The sequence below is a fragment of the Myodes glareolus genome, chromosome 21 (assembly GCF_982192425.1).
Source record: "Myodes glareolus chromosome 21, mMyoGla1.1, whole genome shotgun sequence".
NCBI lineage: Eukaryota > Metazoa > Chordata > Mammalia > Rodentia > Cricetidae > Myodes > Myodes glareolus.
Genome location: NC_142046.1, coordinates 55,299,365 through 55,320,315, shown reverse-complemented (window position 1 = coordinate 55,320,315; position 20,951 = coordinate 55,299,365). Strand labels below are relative to the sequence as shown.

The following is a 20,951-nucleotide window of genomic DNA, read 5'->3' as shown; positions in this document are numbered from 1 at the left end:
CCTTCCTTGAAAGGTCTACTCTCCAAAAGGATTTTAATTTGAAGTGTCTGTTTTGCTAGCTCTCTTACAAATTGCTGACCTGCAAAAATTGATGCATGTATATTAGATTATTTTGTGTAACTGAGTTGTTAATGTTTACTGTGCTTAGACTGATTATAATTTTTGAGGATAGTGTTGTTTGATTGCCTAGGTTTTATGTTAAAAGAAATAGCGTGCTTACTGGGTGATTAGCCATCTTCCTGACATTCTCTTCCAGTTCCAAGTAGATTTCATTTTTTTTTAGAACAGCTTTGGTTTGTAAACAAATGTCAAAGACAGTGTAGAGTTCCTGTTTTTCTTGTGCCAAGTTTCTTGTTTTATCATAACAAGAAGGTATGTTTGTAGCCATGTGATATGTTCATATTATTAACCAAAGGCTGTACATTACTCTTTTCCATGATACCATTTGAGTTCTAGTTATGTTTAGTTGTCTTTTCTTCTTAGACAGCTTCTAACTGAAAGGGTTTCTGGATTTTTCTTTGTTTTTTGATGACTTTCAGAGATCTTTCCCTAACATTCTTTTTTTGGTAAAGAGTTTTTAGAGAATTTTATTCTTAAAAAAACATTGGTTATTGTTTGCTATGAGGGAATAAGCATATAAAGTAGGGATCTCTGTGCATGCAGATGAGGTCGAACTGTTTGCTGCCTAGATGCGTATATTCTTATGGACTAGATAACAGGAAGATTTTTGTCTCATTTTAAAAAGTGATAAAGATTAGACAAATGAAAAATGAAATTTGCCACAATATAAACTTCTGAGTACCCTCTATATTATATAGAAATGTAAGTATTTGGGAATGGTGAAAAATTAAATTTCTTTCAAGATCTTGATTGTACAGTACTAAATTTTTCAAGGACTAAACTTTTTCATTTTCAAGATCTTGAAATTGAGGACTGTATTTAATTCTAATGTACTCTCTTAGTTATGGTTGCTGTTGTTATGATGAAATACTAAGACCAAAAGTAAGTTGAAGAGGAAAGTCTTATTTTTCTTTGGCTTAGACTTCCACATTGCTATTCATCATCAAAGGAAGTCAAGACAGGAACTCAAACAGGGCCAGAACTTGGAGGCAGGAGCGGATGCAGAGGCCATAGAAGGACGCTGCTTACTAACTTGCTCCTCATGGCTTGCTCAGACTGCTTTCTTATAGAACTCAGGACCACCAGCCCAGGTGTAGCACTGCCCACAGTGGGCCTTAAGTCAAATCAGATATTGGTTGGTTACTCCCACAGGCTTTGCCCCACCATTGCATTAGCATGTCTTGTGGGTACGACAATGTTGTATGTAGATCAAAAGGTTTGTAAGCTGGGTTATTGTTTTTGTTTCTCCTTTGGTAGCATGCAGAGTACTTTCCTGTACCAAAGACAATGGCGTATATGGGTAGTCTCTATGTAGGCACCAACTAGACTCTCCACATTCAGTGAGCTCTGTAGGTGTCTTCAGCAATAGGGCCTTGCCACCAGTTTGTGAATAGCAGCCTTTTGGTTCCTGTAGGACCGCTATGGCTAGCAACTCAACTTAAATGTAATTCATTTCTGGATTCCTGGAAGCTTTATTTGGTGACAAGAGCTGTTCAGTTTGGGGTTCTGTTTCCCCCTTTATTTGGTGGTTTAATTTAGATTGTCTTCATATATTTATATATTTTAGGAAGCTTCTCCTGTATTAGGTTTCCATACTACCCCTCAAAAGGCCCTTAATTTCAGCTCCTTCTCCTTATGTTCCTCCCTTGTCTCTCTGTCCCCCACCCCCACTTGATCCTCTGTTCCAGTTGTTCTCCACCCATCCCCCCTACAACCCCTATCCCATCTCCCTTTTCTAGGGAGATTTATCTGTCCCCTCCGAGTCCCTTACTCTGTACCTAACCTTTGTGACTCTAGATTATACCTTGGTTACTATTGACTTAACAGCTAATATCCACGTATGAGAGAATACATACATTTTTGTCTATCTTGAGTTACCTCAATTCCCATTTACCTGGGAATTTTACAATTTCATTAAAAAAAACAGCTGAGTAATATTCTATATTGTAAGTGTTCCATATTTTCTCACCATTCATCTGTTGAGGATATCTAGGTTGTTTCAATTTCTGGCTATTATGAATAGAGCAGCAGTGAACATGGTTGAGCAACTGTCTCTGGTAGGATGATATCTCCTTTGGGTGTATGCCCAAGAGTAATACAGCTGAATCTTGAGGTAGATAGATTCCCATCTTCCTGAGGAACTGCCACATTGATTTCCATAGTGGCTATATAAATTTGCAGTCTCACCAGCATGGAGGAATTTTCCCCTTACTTCACATCCTTGCCAGCATGAGTTGTTATTTGTTTTATTGTCATAACCACTGTGAGAAGTGTAAGATGAAATCTAAATCAAGAAGACCTTTTTTTTTTTTAAAGCCTGGAGATTGGATAGAACAGAGAACAAAACTGAGACATAAATTTAGGATATAATCTAGTATAGATGCAAGAGGAGGTCATGAATCATACAAGTTATGGCAGTGTCAGTGGAAAAGGAGCAACTAGAGCAGTGGTTCTCAACCTCTGGGTCGCAACTCCTTTGGGAGGGTTGATGACCCTTTTACGGGGTTGCATAACAGATACTTACATTGTGATTCATAACAGCAAAACTACAGTTATGAAGTAGCAATGGAAATTTTATGGTTGTAGTCATTATGACAAGAAGCACTGTATTAAAGGGTTGCAGTATTACAGGAAGGTTGAGAACCACTGTACTAGCTAGAGAAAGTAGATTGACATAGTTTAATGTGATTACATTTGGAAAGTAGTGGGTAGTAGGAGGAGTCAATAAACCATCTAGATATCTACCAAGTCTCTTGGCATTACAAAAATAAAGCCTCGTAGTATAGTTTTTAAGACATGGTGCCCTTTCCATGTGAGAATCTGCAAACAGTTATGTGCTTGCATAGTCTTTCCAGTATTGCAAGGAGATACTTCCTTGAATAGCCCATAGCTTCTGTGAGTTAGAAGTTAATAATCAAATCACTATTGGAAATGCCTAGGTCAATTTTGAAAAGTAAAATTGTTATATTTTCATTATAGAATATTCAGCTTAAGAATTATTAACAGAAATCTACAGATACAGATTTTAATTTTTAAATTTTTTTTTCATTTTACATTCCAGCTCCAGTTCTCCCTCCTCCCCTTCCCACACCCACCCCCTACCTCCTTCTGAACCCATCCTCTATCCACTCCTCTGAAAGGGTAAGGCCCCCATGGGGAGTCAACAAAGCCTGGCACATTAAGTTGAGATAGGACCAAGCCCCTCCCCACTGCTGAGCAAGGCATCCCACCGTAGGGAATAGGCTCCAAAAAGCCAACTCATGCACCAGGGACAGATTTTAATTTTTACATTGTTAGATTTTCACTAAAGAAACCCAAAAATAACTTGTGAAACACTTAATGTATAAATTAAATATTTTATTATTTTAATTTATATGAGTGGTTTGCCTGCATGTATATTTGTGTACCACGTGTGTGCCTGGTGCTGGAAGAGGCCCAAAGAGGATATCAGATTCCCTGGAACTGGAGCTGTTGATCACAATGTTGGTATGTGTGCTGGGAATCAAACCTAGGTCCTGTGGAAAAACAAACATTGCTCTTAACACTGAACCATCTCTCTAATTCCCTAATATCTGTATTTTTTTTAAAAAAAAGAAATATTTAGAGGCTGGAGAGATGGCTCAGCAGTAAAGAACACTTACGGAAGAACTGGGTTCCCTTCCCGGCACCTACTGGTGACGTACAGGCATTTGCAAGTCTAGTTCCAGGGGATCTGATGAGGACACCAGGCAGGATGCATGTGGTGGGCATACATACACAAAGGCAAACACTTACATAGAAAAGAAATAATTTTTAAAATGTTATATATATTAAACACACACACATACACATATATATATGTTTGCTATGTAAGTGCACTTCATGCCTTCCAGGTGCCCATGAAAGACTGAACTGGGCACTGGAACCCCTAGAACTGAGATTACAGACAGTTGTAAGCTGCCATGTGGGTTTTAGGAACTGACCCTACTCTTCTCCTAAGTGCTGAGCCAGTTTTCCGTTCCTATAAAATATAATCACTGTAGGAACTAGATTGCTTAGGAAAGCTTCCATTCTTACTTCTTTAGTTCTATTTTTCCAGTGTTAGGGACTGAACTCGGGACTTTGCTTATTTCTGGCAATTGTTCTACTACCTAACTATAGCTCCAACCTTGAGTTTTTGACCGTGGGTCTCCCCACGCAGTCCAGACTGACTTTGAGTCGATCTGTGCCTTTGCCTCTTTACTACTTGGGTTCCGTGTGGTTTACTATACTTAGCTTTAGATTGCTTAGTGTTTGGTTTTTGTAATCCGTGAAACCTGTTTATCAGTGCTAATACTAATAACTACTACTTATTAAGTACTTTTCATGTGCTCTGGCTAAGCTCTTAATGTTAATTTTCTCATTCTTTACAATAACCATAGTGATTAAGTATTTTCATTATGAGGAAGCAAAATTGAGAGATGTCATCAGTTTAGAAGAGGCTGTGTGCATATGAAGTAAGCAGTGTAGCTGAAGTTAAGGAAGATTGAGTAGAGTCTTCTTATCATAACATGATGTTTTAGAATTACTTTTAAACTTTATTTTCTTTTGTTTATTCTAATGTAATTTGAGTCTGGCTTAATTTTGAATTTAAAACCAATATAACTAGGCATATTCTCATATTTGGTAACTAAATTTTGTTGACTGATTATTAATGTCATCCTTCCATCAAGAATTTAAGGCTGGAGTGTAGCTCAGTTGATAGAATGTCTGTCTAGCATATGTGAAGTCTTGGGCCTGATGCTGCATGCCTCTAATTCCACTACAGGGAGATAGAAGCAGGAGGATCAGAAGTTCCAGGTCCTTCTAAGGAGTTTGATATATGTACTCTATGATATATGTACCCTATGATATATCTACTCTATCTAAACAAACATTTTTTTTAAAAAAACTGTCAGATAGAATCCAAATCGGAAATGTTTCATGCACTTTGACTGTTTAGACCAATGAACATGTGATTTCTTTAGTTTCAACCCAGTAATTTAAGCTTGTGACAGTTTACTGTGATATACAGAATTATATCAGTCACAGAGGGTCTCTTTATTTGCTCTCTAATGCTAAGGTGTGAGAGGGACTGTTTATGTTGCTTAGGTCATTTAGTAGATGATGAAACAGTCTGTGTAGCCAGTCAGTAAATAGCCGTAAGGGCCATGTGCTCCTTTTGTGCCTTTTCGCAACTGTTTGAAAGCAGCTGTAGATATATGTAAACAAAACTACAAACCCAGCGGCAGCTTCAATCTGGCACATCGGACCAATCTGTGCTGTAGAGAATTTTGTAATTTCTAAAACTGAAAGCTAAGGTCATGTATGACAGAACATTATACACACACACACACACACACACACACACACACACGAGAAGTTTTTCTTCTCCGAATGTATTGCACAAATCAGTGTGCCAAGAAGGTAACCACAGTGTGAAGGAAGGAGTAGGTACCTAAGAAGTGGAACCATACTTTTTAAATAGTGTTTTTATGACTACTTAAATTATTTTATTTTTCCAGAATATATATGTATATATTTCCTTATTAAAATTATTATTTTTAGTCTTACAAAACAAAGCTACGGTTTGAAATTTTCACCAATTCTGATGTTTCCTTTTCCATATCACTGTTGGAAGGCTTGTTATAAAAAGATGTGACACGTAGCTGGGTGGTGATTTTATTATGTTGAATTTGTCAGTAGACAAATCAAGTTGACTTTGTATTGTTTTGTTTTTCAAGACAGAGTTTATCTTGTGTGTACATAGCCTTGACTGTCCTGGAACTCACTGTGTAGATCAGGCTGGCCTTGAACTCAAGAGATCAGCCTGTTTCTGCCTCCTGAGTGCTGGGATTAAAGTGTGCACCACCACCATCTGGCTAGTTTGGTTGTATAAACTTGTACAGTTGGATTATGGGTTCTTAGAAAGAGTTCTCTAGTTTGGATGTTCTGTAGAATTCACATTATAAATGCTTAGAAACAGTGCCTGTTTCTAAGCTAAAAAATTTCAGTAAACGTCATTTATGATTTATTAATATAATATATTAGACATTAAGTCTAGAATATATTATTATTCTCAGAGATTCGTCAGCGAACTGCAGCTCAGAGAAACCTTTCCCCAGCACCAGCAAGCTCTAATCAGGGCCCTCCTCCACAAGTTCCAGTCACTCCTGGGCCGTCAAAGGATGTGTCGGCTCCTGGGGGACCTCCAGAAAGGACTATTGCTCCAGCCTTACCCAGGCGCCTTGGATCCCCTGCTACTTCAGTGCCTGGAATGGGTAAACACAGCACTTAATGTTATTTACAGTTTATATTGTTTTCTCTGGTTACCAATAGAATGGGCCATTTTCAGACAGTATGGAAATGGCATTTCATTTGGAAATAGCAGAGCAGTTATCTGATTAAGCAGGAGTTCCATATTCAATTAGCTATAACTCTTTACAGCTGGCACCTTGTGATACCAAACCTATTTCTTGAGCTCATTTAACTGTTATGGCTTCTTTGTTTAAATGGCAATAAAACTTTGTAGCATTCTGTAGTCTACAGTGTAGCATTATCTTTTTATATTCAATTCTTAGAATGGCTCTAGATTTATATATGGTTGGGATAGAGGAGAACACTTTAGCAAGTACTTATATTCTTTGCTAATTCCTCATATAGACACTAAAACATGACAATTACCATATTTCATGAAAAATGTTCAAGCATTGTAGTGCCTGATATTACTTTTATAAATATGAGCTAGTAGATTTTTTTTTCTCCTAAGTCATGGAACTTAGTATTTTCTGATAGGCTCCTTTTAAGTTCTATTAAGAGTGTAATTGATTTGTGGATTTTTATTCAGTGCTGTAACATATGGCCAGCCACTTTTTATTTTTTGAAGTGTGATTAGGGCATGGAAATCTATTCATTGCTTTAGCAGATGACATGGTTTGTGTAGATTTCCATATCAGATTACTAAATAAGAGTAAACTGTATTTTATTTATGGTATTTCATTCTAATTCATGTACTTTAGCACTTTATGACTAGTTGCTACTTTCTAGAGTAATGATTTTGAGAGTAGACACTACCTTAATCAGTTGGATAATTAGAGCATTTATTAAATAGAAAAACCCCAATGTTATTTATGGTAGATTTTTTGCTTCCGTTCCTATAAAAATGCAGCTAAGGTTTTAGAAGACTAGGAAACTATTGATTTACAAAGTAAGAGAACTGACTATGAATGGAATGCATAAAAATCTTAGTATTTAAAATAATTTTAATACCTTCCAATTTTATGTGTAATGATAAAATAGTTATGTATTTGTGAAATTGAGACAATTAATGGGCTGAAACAGGTCATTTTTTAAGTTGTTTTGTAGGTGATTTGAGATACCTATAATTTGTAAATTCAAATTTTGTTTGTTTAAGACCTGAAGACTTGGGTAAGAGTCTTTGACTCGCAGGCAGCTTAGCCACGCATATAGTTGTAAGGACTATACTGTTAGTATAGGGCTATACAAGCGACTGTAGCTTAAGTTTCACGTGCGTGTAAATAAAACATGTTTTGCATACATTTCTAATTAGTTTCTGTGAGAATACTGTTTATATTGTACTTTGCCAAAAATGTGAATGAGTTAAACAATTTATTATAGAGAAAATTAGTAATTCATTTTTCTATTCCAACATGTTTGTGAGAGAATCAATTTAATGTATATTACCGCAGTGCTCCCATATGTTTGAAAATTAATAAGCAGCAGGTACTTGATAATTTGCCAGACTGTATAAAAATGCCCAGTATTCCTACAATAATTGCTTTTGATGTTTATTATTTACTGTTCCCCATGACACTGTGAGTATTAAAATGCATTATTTTTAAAGTTGCCAAGTTATTTAATCAAGTTATTATGAAGTTGCAGGAAGCCTAAGATACTTGAATGAAATCTTTTGTTTTATGTATCCAGATTGCTTTGTGGACATGTTCACTTTAAATATGTAAAAGTAAAATACTCCAGCCACTTAAATTGATATAAATGCTTTTAAAGTCTAATTTGAAAACTGGGAATCTAGCTCAGTGGTAGAATGTTTGCCTAAGTACTGTATTAGCTACACATATCTTTTTATGTTTCCTTTTTCTTTTTAGTTCAGCTAAATATTTTCTAATTTCTGTTTTGATTTTGAAATGCATCCTGAATTAGTTAGATAGTTTTAAATGTTTGGTGAGCTTTAAGATGTTTTCTGCTGCTGATTCTAATTCTTTTGTAGTTAGAAAATATACTGTGTGCTGTTTGGATCTGATTAAATGTATTGAGACTTGTTTATTAAGCATTTCATACTGTATAGAGATTTATAAGAGTTAGTATTTTGTTGTTTTGTTAAAATCTTTCAACGAATGTTAAATATTCTAACACAACTAAATCACTTTGGTAGTTGAATTAAATCTTGTATATGTATTGTGTACACACAAATTTCTTCTGATTTTCTTTCTTTGCTAGGCCTTCATCCTCCAGGTCCACCCTTAGCAAGACCCATTCTCCCCCGAGAACGAGGCGCTCTGGATAGAGTTGTTGAATATTTAGTTGGTGATGGTCCACAGAACAGGTAATATTTGCTGCGCTAGTAGGTAAAGGAACATAAAAAAAAAAACACTACTGGCCAGTGTATGTGTATATTTGTGATGTTTGTGGCTTGTAGTTGTACTTTTTAGTTCTGTTATCATTTTAGAGAAATTGAATTATTTTTGTTTCACCTGTTAAAATTGAAGAGAGGAAAAATAGTACAAACATGGTAGGTCGATGAGAAATGGAATTTTTCATATGTGTCACTGTTGGTGGTGGTGATGGAAACACTTCTAATAGTTGTTACAGCTGTGCATTATTTAGCAGTTACTATTTTTCAAACGTTTTTTAGATTTTTGTATTACTTGGTCCTTACCATAAATCTAGGAAGTGTGCAAAGCATTTATGAGTGTGCAAAGCATTTATCATCGTGTGGGCTTTAAAAAATCTTCTCTGGTTAGTATCAGTTTCATAAAGGGAGCATAATTTAATGCTAATATAAGTTGTATGTTATTCAAAACAGAATGATCTGATTAAGCCAACCATCTGATTAGAGAACAGAAAATGAGAATGAGGTTTAAGTATAACTGATAATGAGAAAGGTACAGAAACCACATCATATAAAAAGTTACTATTGGTCCTAATTATATAGAATTAAATGTATTTATTTTCTGTAAGGGTTTTCAGTGTTTCTTCTTTATCTTATTTTTTATAATATTTATTGTGAATCTCTAAGAAGGTTCCATCATTTCCAGTCTTAATAAAACATAATTTGGAAGTTCTCATCTCTAGTAATAAGTCACTGAGAAATTTGTTTGTTGCTAAACTTTAAAAAAATTATTTTTTATCAATTTTTAAGTTGTGTGTATGTATGTGTGTCTGTGTATATCAATGTAGGTACACACAAGCCAGAAACATGATTCCCTGGAGTTGGAGTTTTAGATGGTTGAGTTGCCTTATATAGTTGCTGGGAATCAAACTCAGGTCCTCTGGAAGAGTGGTATATGCTATGATCTTAACTGCTGAGCCACTTCTCAAGCTCTCGATTTCTAAACTTGTTTCTGTTAACTTAAGATATATTCAGTTGTTCATTAGTTTATTTTTAATATCTTGTATATATAGATGCGCATACATACATATGCACACACATACACATCTATTTATATATGCACATATACCTTTAAATGCTTTATGCCTTGTTTATTTTATTTTCAAGTGTTTATTAGGTGCTGGGGAAAGAGCTCAGGATCTTGCACATGCTCAGCAAGCATCCTATCACTGAGCTATACTCCCAACTCAAATTGTATTTCAAACTGGTTGAAATTTTGGTAAATTTCAAAAATAACTTCAGCTTTTGCTTAAGGAGTGTTGTTAATGATTTGCTGACATCCATTTATTATGGCATAGTCATCTGTATTTGACGTAAGTCACATGACTAAGTGGCCTCTGTGACCTTCATCTGTAGTGTAACCGTGTGCTGTTTCCCTGTGGTGCAGGTATGCTCTCATATGTCAGCAGTGTTTTTCTCACAATGGCATGGCTTTGAAAGAAGAATTCGAGTACATTGGTAAGGATTTTTGGATAGTTAGGTTTAAATATTTTACTCTTAAATGTATCATTCTCATCTACTTCCATGTAATATTTTATTTTAGGTACTGCCTGTACATATTGACCAGGTACATTGTCTCCTTATTTAATACTAAAAACAAAGGAGAAAAACTAATGCAATTCCTTTTTAGAATGCATAGCCCCTAGGCCAGCTGTTCTCAGATATTCTGCTACCCAGACTCAACTACAGGGAGTCCGATTTAATTACTGGGGGTGGGAGCTAAGCATTAGCATTCACTTTTAAGATCACCAGTTATTTTCATATGCAGACATTATTAAATGCTCACATGATAAGTTATGCTTTAGAAATTTAGCATACTACATCTTAGACAAGATTCTGGGTCTTAAAATATGAAATTATTCTGTTGATTAGAAATCCAAGTTCAGTCAAGTATTTAAATAATTATGAAATTTTGCTATTAAGCTGTTATTTAACTTGTTACACCTTTAAGATTAATATTTGAATTCTCATAGTAATCATGTAGTATGCATTAATATTAATGATAGTAAGGTAGAAATTCAGAAGTTATAAATTTATAACTTGAGTCTGATTATTTATAAAACTAATCTTGTGAGTTATCTGATTAGTTCTTGAAATTTGTTTTTTCTTTCTTCATTTTTAAAAACTTCTATGAAGCTTTTCGATGTGCCTACTGTTTTTTCTTGAATCCTGCAAGAAAAACCAGACCTCAAGCTCCACGACTTCCAGAGTTTAGCTTTGAAAAGAGGCAGGCAGTGGAAGGCTCAAGCTCAGCTGGTCCCGTGTCATCAGAAAGTGTACCCTCAACACAGAGCCAGTTCAGTGAAGGTATGACTATGCTAGGTAAAATGTTTGTCTTGGTAATGTGTGTAGCCTAATAATAAGAGCACAATTCTTAGAAAGATGACAGTGGATTAATTTATCAATTCTTCAGCATGCATATGTCAGCTATTGCACTGATGGCTTCTGGATTGACACGCTGCGTTTCAGTTTTCCAGTGCCGGTCATGTGATCGGCAGCACTTAGCACCAGCTGGCTAAACGTTGTTTATGGAGTGAACTCTTCTAAAGTCCAAGAGACTCGACTAGGGATGCTCTCATGGAATCCCTTTGATGTCTCACAATGAAGCACTGAAATTAAGAAACAACTGTTCTAACGGCAGAACATTTAGAATATATGTGGGTGGAATAGGTGTGTGTCTACCATTCAGATTGTAGAGATGATCGGAAAACAGAAACCTTAGGATTGGAAAGTCATCCTTGCATGTTTTGGACAACTTGGTTAATATTAATAGCACCGTGTTTCATTTGGACAGTTTATTAGAAGTCCATGAGCTTAGCATCATCTGTGATGAAGGAGTCACTTCGTTGTATAGGAACAAGATTTATTAGAACTCGTGTTTTAGAATTATTCTTGCAAGTCTATCGTAGGAACTCTGAAGGTTCCCTGGGAACTTGAGCAGTTGAATAGAAAGCTGCCAGCCGTTTCTTGTTAGTAGTGTTCACTCACTTCTTGTCACTTATTTCTAAATTAGGAAGATATTTAAAATTATGAAACAGACCATAATATTTTGTTACTATTGCCTAGTGTTTAAAAACATCCTGGAAGCTCATAAATTAAGTAACAATTATATATTGATTATTATGATTTATTTTTCTTAAAAGAATTAGAATTGCTTTAGCTGGATTATATGAAGCAGTGAATATTTTAGATATCAGAAAGTTAGTATGAGATTCAAGATCTTTTTTTTAAACTTTGAGGAATGAACCTGAAATATGTGTGGAATTTGGCTTGGCGTTTGGCTTACTAACAAGTATCAAAGTGACCATGAATACAGACAGCTATGACTGAGCCTGTGTACTTCCAGCGCTGAGTGAATGCATCTTCGTCTCCAAGTCTGCAGCATCAACTCCAAACACAGTGTCAACCTTTTTCTTTTGCTTACGTCATGCTCTGAGCTGCATGCTGACACATGCAAACCATCTGCCTTGGCATTGCGACCTCTTGGACTGAGAATAAAGGATTTTATACTGAAGATGCCTAGAGGACAGACTGAAGTCCCTTCATGAGTAGCCATGCTTATGGAAGCTAAAGTGAATGCTTGAAAGCCAATAGTATTTTTGTTTGGTTTTCTTTTTAAAGAGGAAAAGGAAAAAAATACAGCAAAATATAAATTTTGATAATGGGTCCTATTCTTTATTTCTTCTGCTAAGGTCAAGATGGATAGTTAGCAAACGACACACAGCCATACTTTTCCTTCTCATCTAATCTAGGAGGAACAGTCCCTCAGATGTCCCATTTTCTATCTGAAAGCTCCGGAATGAAGTCTAACTGGCTCAAAGTGAACCCCAGTAAGGTAATGTTAATAGGTGAAGACTAAACTTGAGGCAGGGTCTGATGACTCCTTAGTACTAAGAGCTGAAGCAGTAATTCCATCTTTTAAAAGGCGTCTTTAGAGTAGTAACTTTTTGTACTTCTCTTTGGATTCATCAGAGTGGCCGGCCACCTTTTTTATTGTTTCTTCAGAAGATGAAAACTTCTCCGAGACCCCTATTACTCCACAATGTTATAGTTATACTGGGTCCTATAGCAAATGATGCCCAGTATTTCTGATGAGCAAAGAGAGCTGCATTTATTTTAAACACTGGTGGATAAATTGAGCTATTAAGTAAGACAGTATGATTTCAGTCATCTCTGGACTAGTAGTCAATAGAGCTGGAAGATTAAAGTTTGATTTCTAAATTCATTAGGGTTGTAGAAAATTGAGGACTGGACAGAAATTTTGTTTTCCTTTTGTGTTTTTAAAGCATATTGAAATAGCTTCTTGACCAGGAACTGTACAGAGTATGTTGATGAATTTACAGATACACTGAAAAGGTAACTTCCTTCTGAGGTTTTCTTCCAAAAAATATCAGTAAGCATTTATATAAATGATCTACAACCAAGATTTTCTTCTCCCAGTCTGTGTAACATGTCTTTGCAGCTAAGTTTTTTCTGGATTCTGATATTAGAAGAATTCACACTTAGGGTGAGGGTTTTAAATTTTTGGTATCACTTTTCAGAAGAGCATTGGAATCTAGTTTCACCAAAGAGACCTAGAAGAAATCTTGTTAATCATTGAACTTTTTTACTGTACATCCAGATACTTTGATAACATATAATAACAAAAATACAAGAAACTAGTGGTATTAATTGCTGTATTTCTAAAACTGTACCAGATACGACATACCAAACAAGGACTTGCTTTTAGATTCCTTATTTTCTTTTATGATAAAATGATACAATACCTAAATATATAAAAAATTAACTCTGCCAATGGACATTGAAGTGGTTGACTGGTTTTCCTACCCCTAAAACTGAGGTCAGCAGGATGACTCAGTGAGCAGAGCCCTTGCCATGAAAGTCTGATGAGCCCACATCAGGAGGAGAGAACGCTGGCTCCACAGTTCCAGCTCTAATGCTGATGGTGAGGAAAGTCCTTCCCAAAATACTTGTGTCTAAGATTCCAGTCATGGGTGCTGTAATCAGCTCATTATTGTGTGAGTCTAGTGCTGCTTTCTTTGCTACCATATTTGAAAAAAAATATTGTTTCCATTATTCAGTTATGATTATCTAGGGCCCAGGTCATTGCTTTAGTTGAAAATATCTTTTATTCACTCTATGATATGAAAATTCTTGACTTCTATCCAGTATTGATAGTTAAGTAAACTTTATAAAATAAGAAATTTGGTAATCTGGAATTATTTCTTTTTTTTTATGCAGAATACTGTTACTATTAGGTTCTATTGAATGAATAAGAATTCTGTTTTTAGTGTTTATCTTATGATGCTCTAGGATATTTTACCGTTTGATAATGAAAATTTTGTTGGTTCCTGTGTATATGTCAGACTCCTCACCAACGTTTCAACCTTTGTTTATGTTGAATTTCTGAATATTTTTGTATTTTGTGTTAGATATAGATATAATTTGATCTTCTGATTCCTTTTTCCTAAACATTTCCACCTAATGATTTAGTTTTAGGTTATTGCTTCGTAATGAAACTCATAATTTGTTTAACTGAATTGTTCACTAGTGATAAATAACTATATAATATTCTATGTTTTGAATTTTAACTATTTTTAAAATATGGTTATAATTTAAATGAATTATTTATTGAGTCATTCTTATGACTTGGGATGAAATTTATGCCTTTGTTCCTTAAATATACTGACCCTAAGGAAGGCAAAAATGCCTTCTTTACAACCTATGTACTTAAAGATTGAAATTGTCAATTTCAATTTAATTGTGGGGAGGGATATGTATAGTGTACTTGTATAGTGAGCACTATAAGAGAGCCAAGCTTCAATTTCCCCACAAAGAAAAAAGAAATTATGTTGCTAGATTATTTAGTTTTCTTTAAGAGCTAGAATAAAAATCTAAAGCTAAGCCTCTTTTTATGTTTTTGCACCTGTGTGTTTATAGGTGAAGCAATAGTGTTTTTATTATACAATTACATTGTTTTGAATTTGAGTCATCTAGCTGAGCTGAGGCTCAGCCTAAACAGTCAGTTACTAAGTGCTATTATTTGGTAGAAAAACACTGCTGTTTTAATAATTTGGGAGTGGAAAGTGGTGAATAGGAATAGGAAAAAAAACATTGATTTATCATTTTTGTTTCATCCTATTTTGGTGTACTATTTTTGTTTGTTTTGCATTATAGATACCAAACCTGATTTGAATTATTTTTTCTTGCATATATAATCAGGTCATTCAGTTCACTATCTTAAGTCTTAGTCTTTTGGTATCTTATGGTAAAATGCTAACATATTTTAAACTAAACTGAAGCTTCATTAAACAAAACAAAACAGTTTTTGTTTTTATTAAAATAGGCAAATGATGTTTTCATAGAAATTCGTACTTTGGGGATTATATGTGATCTTATTATAATACTGTAATGTTTAAATGTAAATTGTTACATATTTGTTAATTCTGTGCACCTGGTCTTTTAGATCTTGTTTGTATGGTTTCCTGTAAGGTGGAATTGCCCTCTCCACATCAAATGCTAGCTGTTTTGCGTCGTAGGGATATAACATGCCAGTCTTTGTTAGTGTTGCTCCCATCAAGACTGCTTTTACAGATCAACCCAAGACAAGAAAAATACTTGTAAATAGGCAGTTTGGTTATTTTTATTTTCTACTGATCATTTCACAAGTTTTTAGTTTTCCATATATTTTCTGAAATATAATTTTGACTGGAGACTGTGTCATATTTTCTAGTTATTGAGACACATGGTATTTCTTTGAATTCATGTATTATAGGTGTTTAAAATTCCAGTTCTATTCTTTGTATTAGCTTTTTATACAAACCTAGAATTTTAAATTTTGCTTTGACATGATAAAGTTTTTGAAGTTAGTAATATTACAAAAGTTTAATACAATAAAGTTTGAACCTTGACCTCTCTGCTATTGTGTTTGTATGTTAGAACTTAGCCAATGGTATGTGCCTATGTTCACTTAAACGTGGTGTTTGTAGGTTGTACCCTGGTTATTAGCTTTTTTTTTTATATGGCTTGATGGATTGGTTTCAGAAGGCTTACTAAACAAATGACAAATTTCTTGCTGAATAAATATTGGCTTATGGCCAGAGAGTATGAAAAACTGTGACTCTTTTTTTTTTTAAATTTATTAGATTTTTTTTTTTTAAATACCAATTCAAATTCCCACTCCCTCCTTTCCTCCCATCCCCTCCACACTCTCTTCCACCCCACCCCATCTAATCCTAAGAGAGAGTAAGGCTCTCCTACTTTGCTTTGTGGAAGGTCCAGGACCCTTCCTACTAAATCTAGGCTGAGCAAGGAATACATCCAAAGATCATAGGATCCCCAAAAGCCAGTACATGCAGTAGAGATAAATCTCAGTGCCTCTGCCAGTGGCCCCTTGGTCTGCCCCAGCCATACAACTGTCAACCACAGCTGGACTGGGAAGGAACACGCATACGCCCAAGCTGTGACTCTTAAAATTCCACTGTGAAGGGCTGGAGAGATGGCTCAGAGGTTAAGAGCACTGACTGCTCTTCCAGAGGTCCTGAGTTCAATTCCCAGCAACCACATGGTGGCTCACAGCCATCTATAATGAGATCTGGCGCCCTCTTCTGGCATGCAAGCATACATGGAAGGAGTGTTGTATACATAATAAATAAATCTTTAAAAAAAAATTCCACTGTGAATAAATTCTGTGAGGGTGAATTAAAAGTGGTTGGTGACTCCTAAGTTTTCTGCAGGAGAGCTTGTTTGCCTTTGTAGCAGAAGTGATTTGTATATATCCATAGAGTTTTGCTTGCCCTTTCTGCTTTCCCTTTCTGCCCTGCTAATTTAACAAAACTGAGTGACTCATTGCTTTTCTTCCCGTGGTGCAGCGGTGCCATTTAAGTTCCGTATGATAACAACCAGACTTCTGTAATTGTGTCACAAGCATCGTTTATGCCATCCCTCACTGCTGTGTGATTGCTACTATTTGGATTGTCATACAGAAAGATGTCACTATATGGATGCCCCTAACTGTGGAGTCTGAGCCTTTTGTTCTGTAAAAGGAGAAAGTAGTTGTAACTAATCCTGTAGATGGGCGTCCAGGATATAAGTTTTAGGAGATAATACTTTAAAAATATTTTCCAAATTCTGACAAAAAAGTTTGTTTGTGTTTATTAAAACCAATATGCTTAAATCATAGATTTCTAGTACTTTTACAATGGTGTGTGCATAATACTCATCATTTTATTACAAAACTATTTATTTTGTGAAATTTTGGCTACATGTTACAAGGACTTTAACTAGACTCTTTCCTTAAGCAAGCTGGCCTTCCCCAAGATTTTTTTGTATCAATAACATTTGTAATTTATCATAAAGAACAATTTTGAGCATAGCATTTTACCTTTTGCTTAGCTCATGTGGTTTAATTACTTTTCTGCTAGCAAGAATATTAGGTTTATTATATATATAAAAAAGGAAATGCCTTAAAGCTGGATTTTTATCTTTGACTTAAAAATGAGGTGACTCCAAGCTCTCACTGCCTCTGTCGCTGGCTCCCCCACCTCATTCTTTAATATTTAAAGGATCTAAGAAAGTTTAGTTAATCAATATTTTATTACTAAATTATTATTATTAAGAGATTTAAATTAAAAATCAAAAATAATTAGAATTTAAAGGGAGTAAGTTCTCATGTAGGGACAAACTTTCTGTGTATAGACAGAAGGAAAAAGACTGGTTTTGTCCTAGCACTGTAAAGTGTGGAGCATACTCTAATCCCTAAGTTTAAACAGCGGGGTCTTGGACAGGGATAATGAGAGACAAGACATGGAGTTGTAAAGATGGATCTTGACTTCTCTCATTCTTGAAGAATGGAAATGTATATAAGGTCTGGAGAGTACTGCCTACATATGCATACATACATGCTCATATGTGCTCATCACAAAAGCATGCATTATACATTGCTTACAGTGTTAGGAAAACTATTTTCTGTTCAGGAACTTGGGAGATTGTACATTTGTTTTCTAGACTCTTACCTTATTGTCCTAGTTAGGTTTCTCTATTGCTGTGATAAAACACTTACGAAATTAATTTCATGGAAGAAAGTTTATTTCACCTTATAACTCCCAACTTCCAGGTCATAGTCCATCACTGAGGGATGTTGAGTCAGGAACTCAGGGCTGGAGCCTGGAGGCAGGAACTGAAGTAGAGACTGGAGGGGTGCAGTTTACTGGCTTGCTCCCTATGACTTGTTCATCTTTTTTTTTTTTTTTTTTTTTTTAAAAATGCAACTCAAGGTCACAGTGTGCTGACCTCTCCCACATCAGTCATTAATCAAGAAATGCCTTGAGGATGTGCCTTACCCTCTGAGGAGTGGATGGCAGTGGTTGAAAGGAAGTAGGTGGAGGGGAGGGAGTGGGAACTGGGATTGGTATGTAAAATGAAAAAAGATAGTTTGTTTTCTTTTTTAAAAAAATAACAAAATAAATTATAAAAAAGAAAAAAGGAAAAGAAGCCAAGCTACAGCTAGGCATTCATAGCTAAGAAAAAAAAAGAAGAAGAAAGAAAATAGAAATGTCCCCAGCCCACAGACTGATCTGATGGAGGTGGGCCTTCCGTTCAGATCCCATTTTGCAGGTGACTCAAGTCTGTGCCAAGTCATCAAAAAAATCAATAAATTTACAGTATCTCATCCTGTTCGGCCTTGAGTTTTGGACACTGAACTTGCCGATGTATCTTTAGAAGCTTGTTGCGTATGAAATTATGAAAATATGGGTTTATTTGTGTCAGTTACTCAGTTATATTCATTTCTAAGTGGTATGCTATAGAGTTAAGTGCTTGCTGTAGAAGATGTAAGAGGTAATACTAGACCATTCTACTGTTTCTTAGTACATGTGTAGTTGATCTTTGATTTTGCCTTACTTAGCACTTTTGACATTTGGCTTTTCCTGAAGTCTTATGTCTTTCTCTTTTCAGAATCTTTAGAAGAACAAGATGTTCTTGATAATAGTGCAGAGCAGAGAGATGAGAAAATACCAGTGGCAGAGCAGACAAGCCCAGTGAGTGACGAAGCATCAGGTTCAGAGGGAGCAGAGGAACAACAAGAAGAGACTGAGACCGAGGAAACGCCAACAGATGAAGCCAAGTCACCCATGCTCAGTGATGATTCTGTTTCTAATCTTGAACCAAGTGGAGAACCTTTGGTGACACACTAGTAAATAATTCCATGTGCCTTCAACTGGATGTTTGTAGTCTTGTTGATGTCAGTTATTGCTTTTTATTGTGGTACTCAAAAATTTGCCTTTTAGATATATGCTTAATATTATTCAAATTTAGATTGCCTAGTGAGCTCAGTGTGTTCAAGTCCTGACTGCTGGGCATTGAATGTAAAAGCGCGTGGTGTCAGTGAGTGTGCAGAGACCCACGAAGCTATTAGGTACTTTATGCATTCTAAAGTTTAAACAAAAAAGCATTTTTGTTTTCTACATCTGTAACTTGTAAGTAATACCCATTTTGACATAGGAATTTTGGCTAGGAATAATTTCTTTAATAGCGTGAAACATAATTAGGATTTTGACTATTTCATCATTAAATTTTAACTCCTGAGATATTTGCCAGTGGGGAAGGAAATATCTGTTTAGGTGTTTACATTAAGTGACACTGAAAGCTGTAACCCTGATTACATAGGCATTGGTACGAACTCTCAGTAAGAGGCAGCCAACAGTCAAGGGCAGGGCTTCTTTTGATGTCTTCTCCTTTGCAGCTGGGCCAAAGGCACATGATGTATATAGTTAGTTTATGTTTACATGTTAACAGATAGGAACTGCGTCTGCACTTGGCTGTACTTGAATTCTTGGTATTATTTATATTTGTAAAATAATGATGATATATATAAATGAATTTTTTTCATGTGTGTGTTTTGTTAAGGAAAATAAAGCTGACCTGGCAATGGTTTTTCTTTGTTAAATATCTAGACTTCTTCACATAGTGTTTGATGGATGACTAGCTATCTGAAAAATAATTTTGGTAGAGAGAGTTCATTATATGATAAATACATATAATGTTTTGTTTTTCATTTAGACTTTGAAATTCAGAGAAAGAAGATAGTGTTTTTAATCAGAAGTTAAAATTTTCTGATTTTGAGATGCGTTATGGCATTTGTAGTTTTAACTCTGAGAGACAAATACTTTTTTTAGACTAGGCAGTTAACTGCTAATGAAGTTTACTGGATTGAATATGTGTACCTAGGATCAGGTGGGAAGAATTTTGATATAGACTAGTTATTCTTAAACACAATATGATAGTTTGTTCTAGCTTCCTTTTATGTGTCTTCTCCAGTATTGAAACACCCAGAAGTGAAGTCACTATGCCAGAAGAGCGCCATGCTGGCATAGTGTGTCTGGCTAATCTTTTTGGTTATAAATATCTATTTCAATTCTATATACTTTTTATCTTTTAAAAGTTTATTTTTATGATTTAATATCTCATCTGACATATATTAAAGAATCCAGTTTAACAGTCTGTGATATTTTAGTTTAGTGCCCATAAATTCAAGCATATGGAACTAGACTTGAATGTCAGATTTGTAATCCTGGGCATTTCACCTAACCTCTCTGCATTCACTTTATTTGTAAAGTGGGAAGAATAATATCCATTTTCCATAGGTACTCGAATGATAAAAATAATTTATATGATGTGCCTAGCTTTCTTGCTGGAAAATTAGTAGATATTAGGTTACATGGTAGAATTTATTATTATTATTTATTATTATTATTATTGAAATCCTTATGAAATATGGAGGTTATTTCTATGGGAGATAATGAAGTTTTACAAGCATGGACATTGAGTTGGTTTCTCCGCACAGAAACAGTTTGCTGCATTTACTGTCATGCATGTGTCTAAATGATAGATTAAAGAAATGGAGAAGTGAAACTCGTGGAATAGAATCTTTTTAAAAAGATGTGTTTATTTTTATGAGTGTGAATGTTTCACTTGCAGAAATGTATGTGCATCACATGTGTGCCAGGTACCTGCAGAGGCCAGAAGAGGGTACTTACTGATCCCTTGAAATGATAGTTACAGATGGTTGAGAGCTTCCACGTGGATGCTGGGGACCAAATCTGGCTGGAAGAGCAGGAAGTGCTCTTAACCTCTAAAGCTGTCTCTCCAGCCTCATCTAACATTTTTTGTTTTTAAATTTCACTGA

General features: G+C 35.2%; 1 protein-coding gene across 5 annotated transcripts in view; it reads left to right on the top strand.

The window, feature by feature from the left end:
• Lnpk (lunapark, ER junction formation factor) overlaps nt 1-20,677 on the top strand; it is a 52,673-nt gene extending 31,996 nt beyond the window's left edge. For 2 of the 5 annotated variants that reach the window (XM_048425596.3, XM_048425595.3), the window contains exons 9-13: nt 6,201-6,398; nt 8,596-8,701; nt 10,155-10,225; nt 10,904-11,074; nt 18,722-20,677. In XM_048425596.3, the coding sequence (XP_048281553.3) occupies nt 6,201-6,398; nt 8,596-8,701; nt 10,155-10,225; nt 10,904-11,074; nt 18,722-18,960 (785 nt within the window). In that variant the 3' untranslated portion in view covers nt 18,961-20,677. Of the gene's footprint in view, nt 1-6,200; nt 6,399-8,595; nt 8,702-10,154; nt 10,226-10,903; nt 11,075-12,006; nt 12,430-12,519; nt 12,603-13,053; nt 15,882-18,721 lie in introns of those variants that run through there. The other 3 variants (XM_048425598.3, XM_048425597.3, XM_048425599.3) reach the window with 3 other exon arrangements.
• Nucleotides 20,678-20,951: the final 274 nt, after the last annotated feature.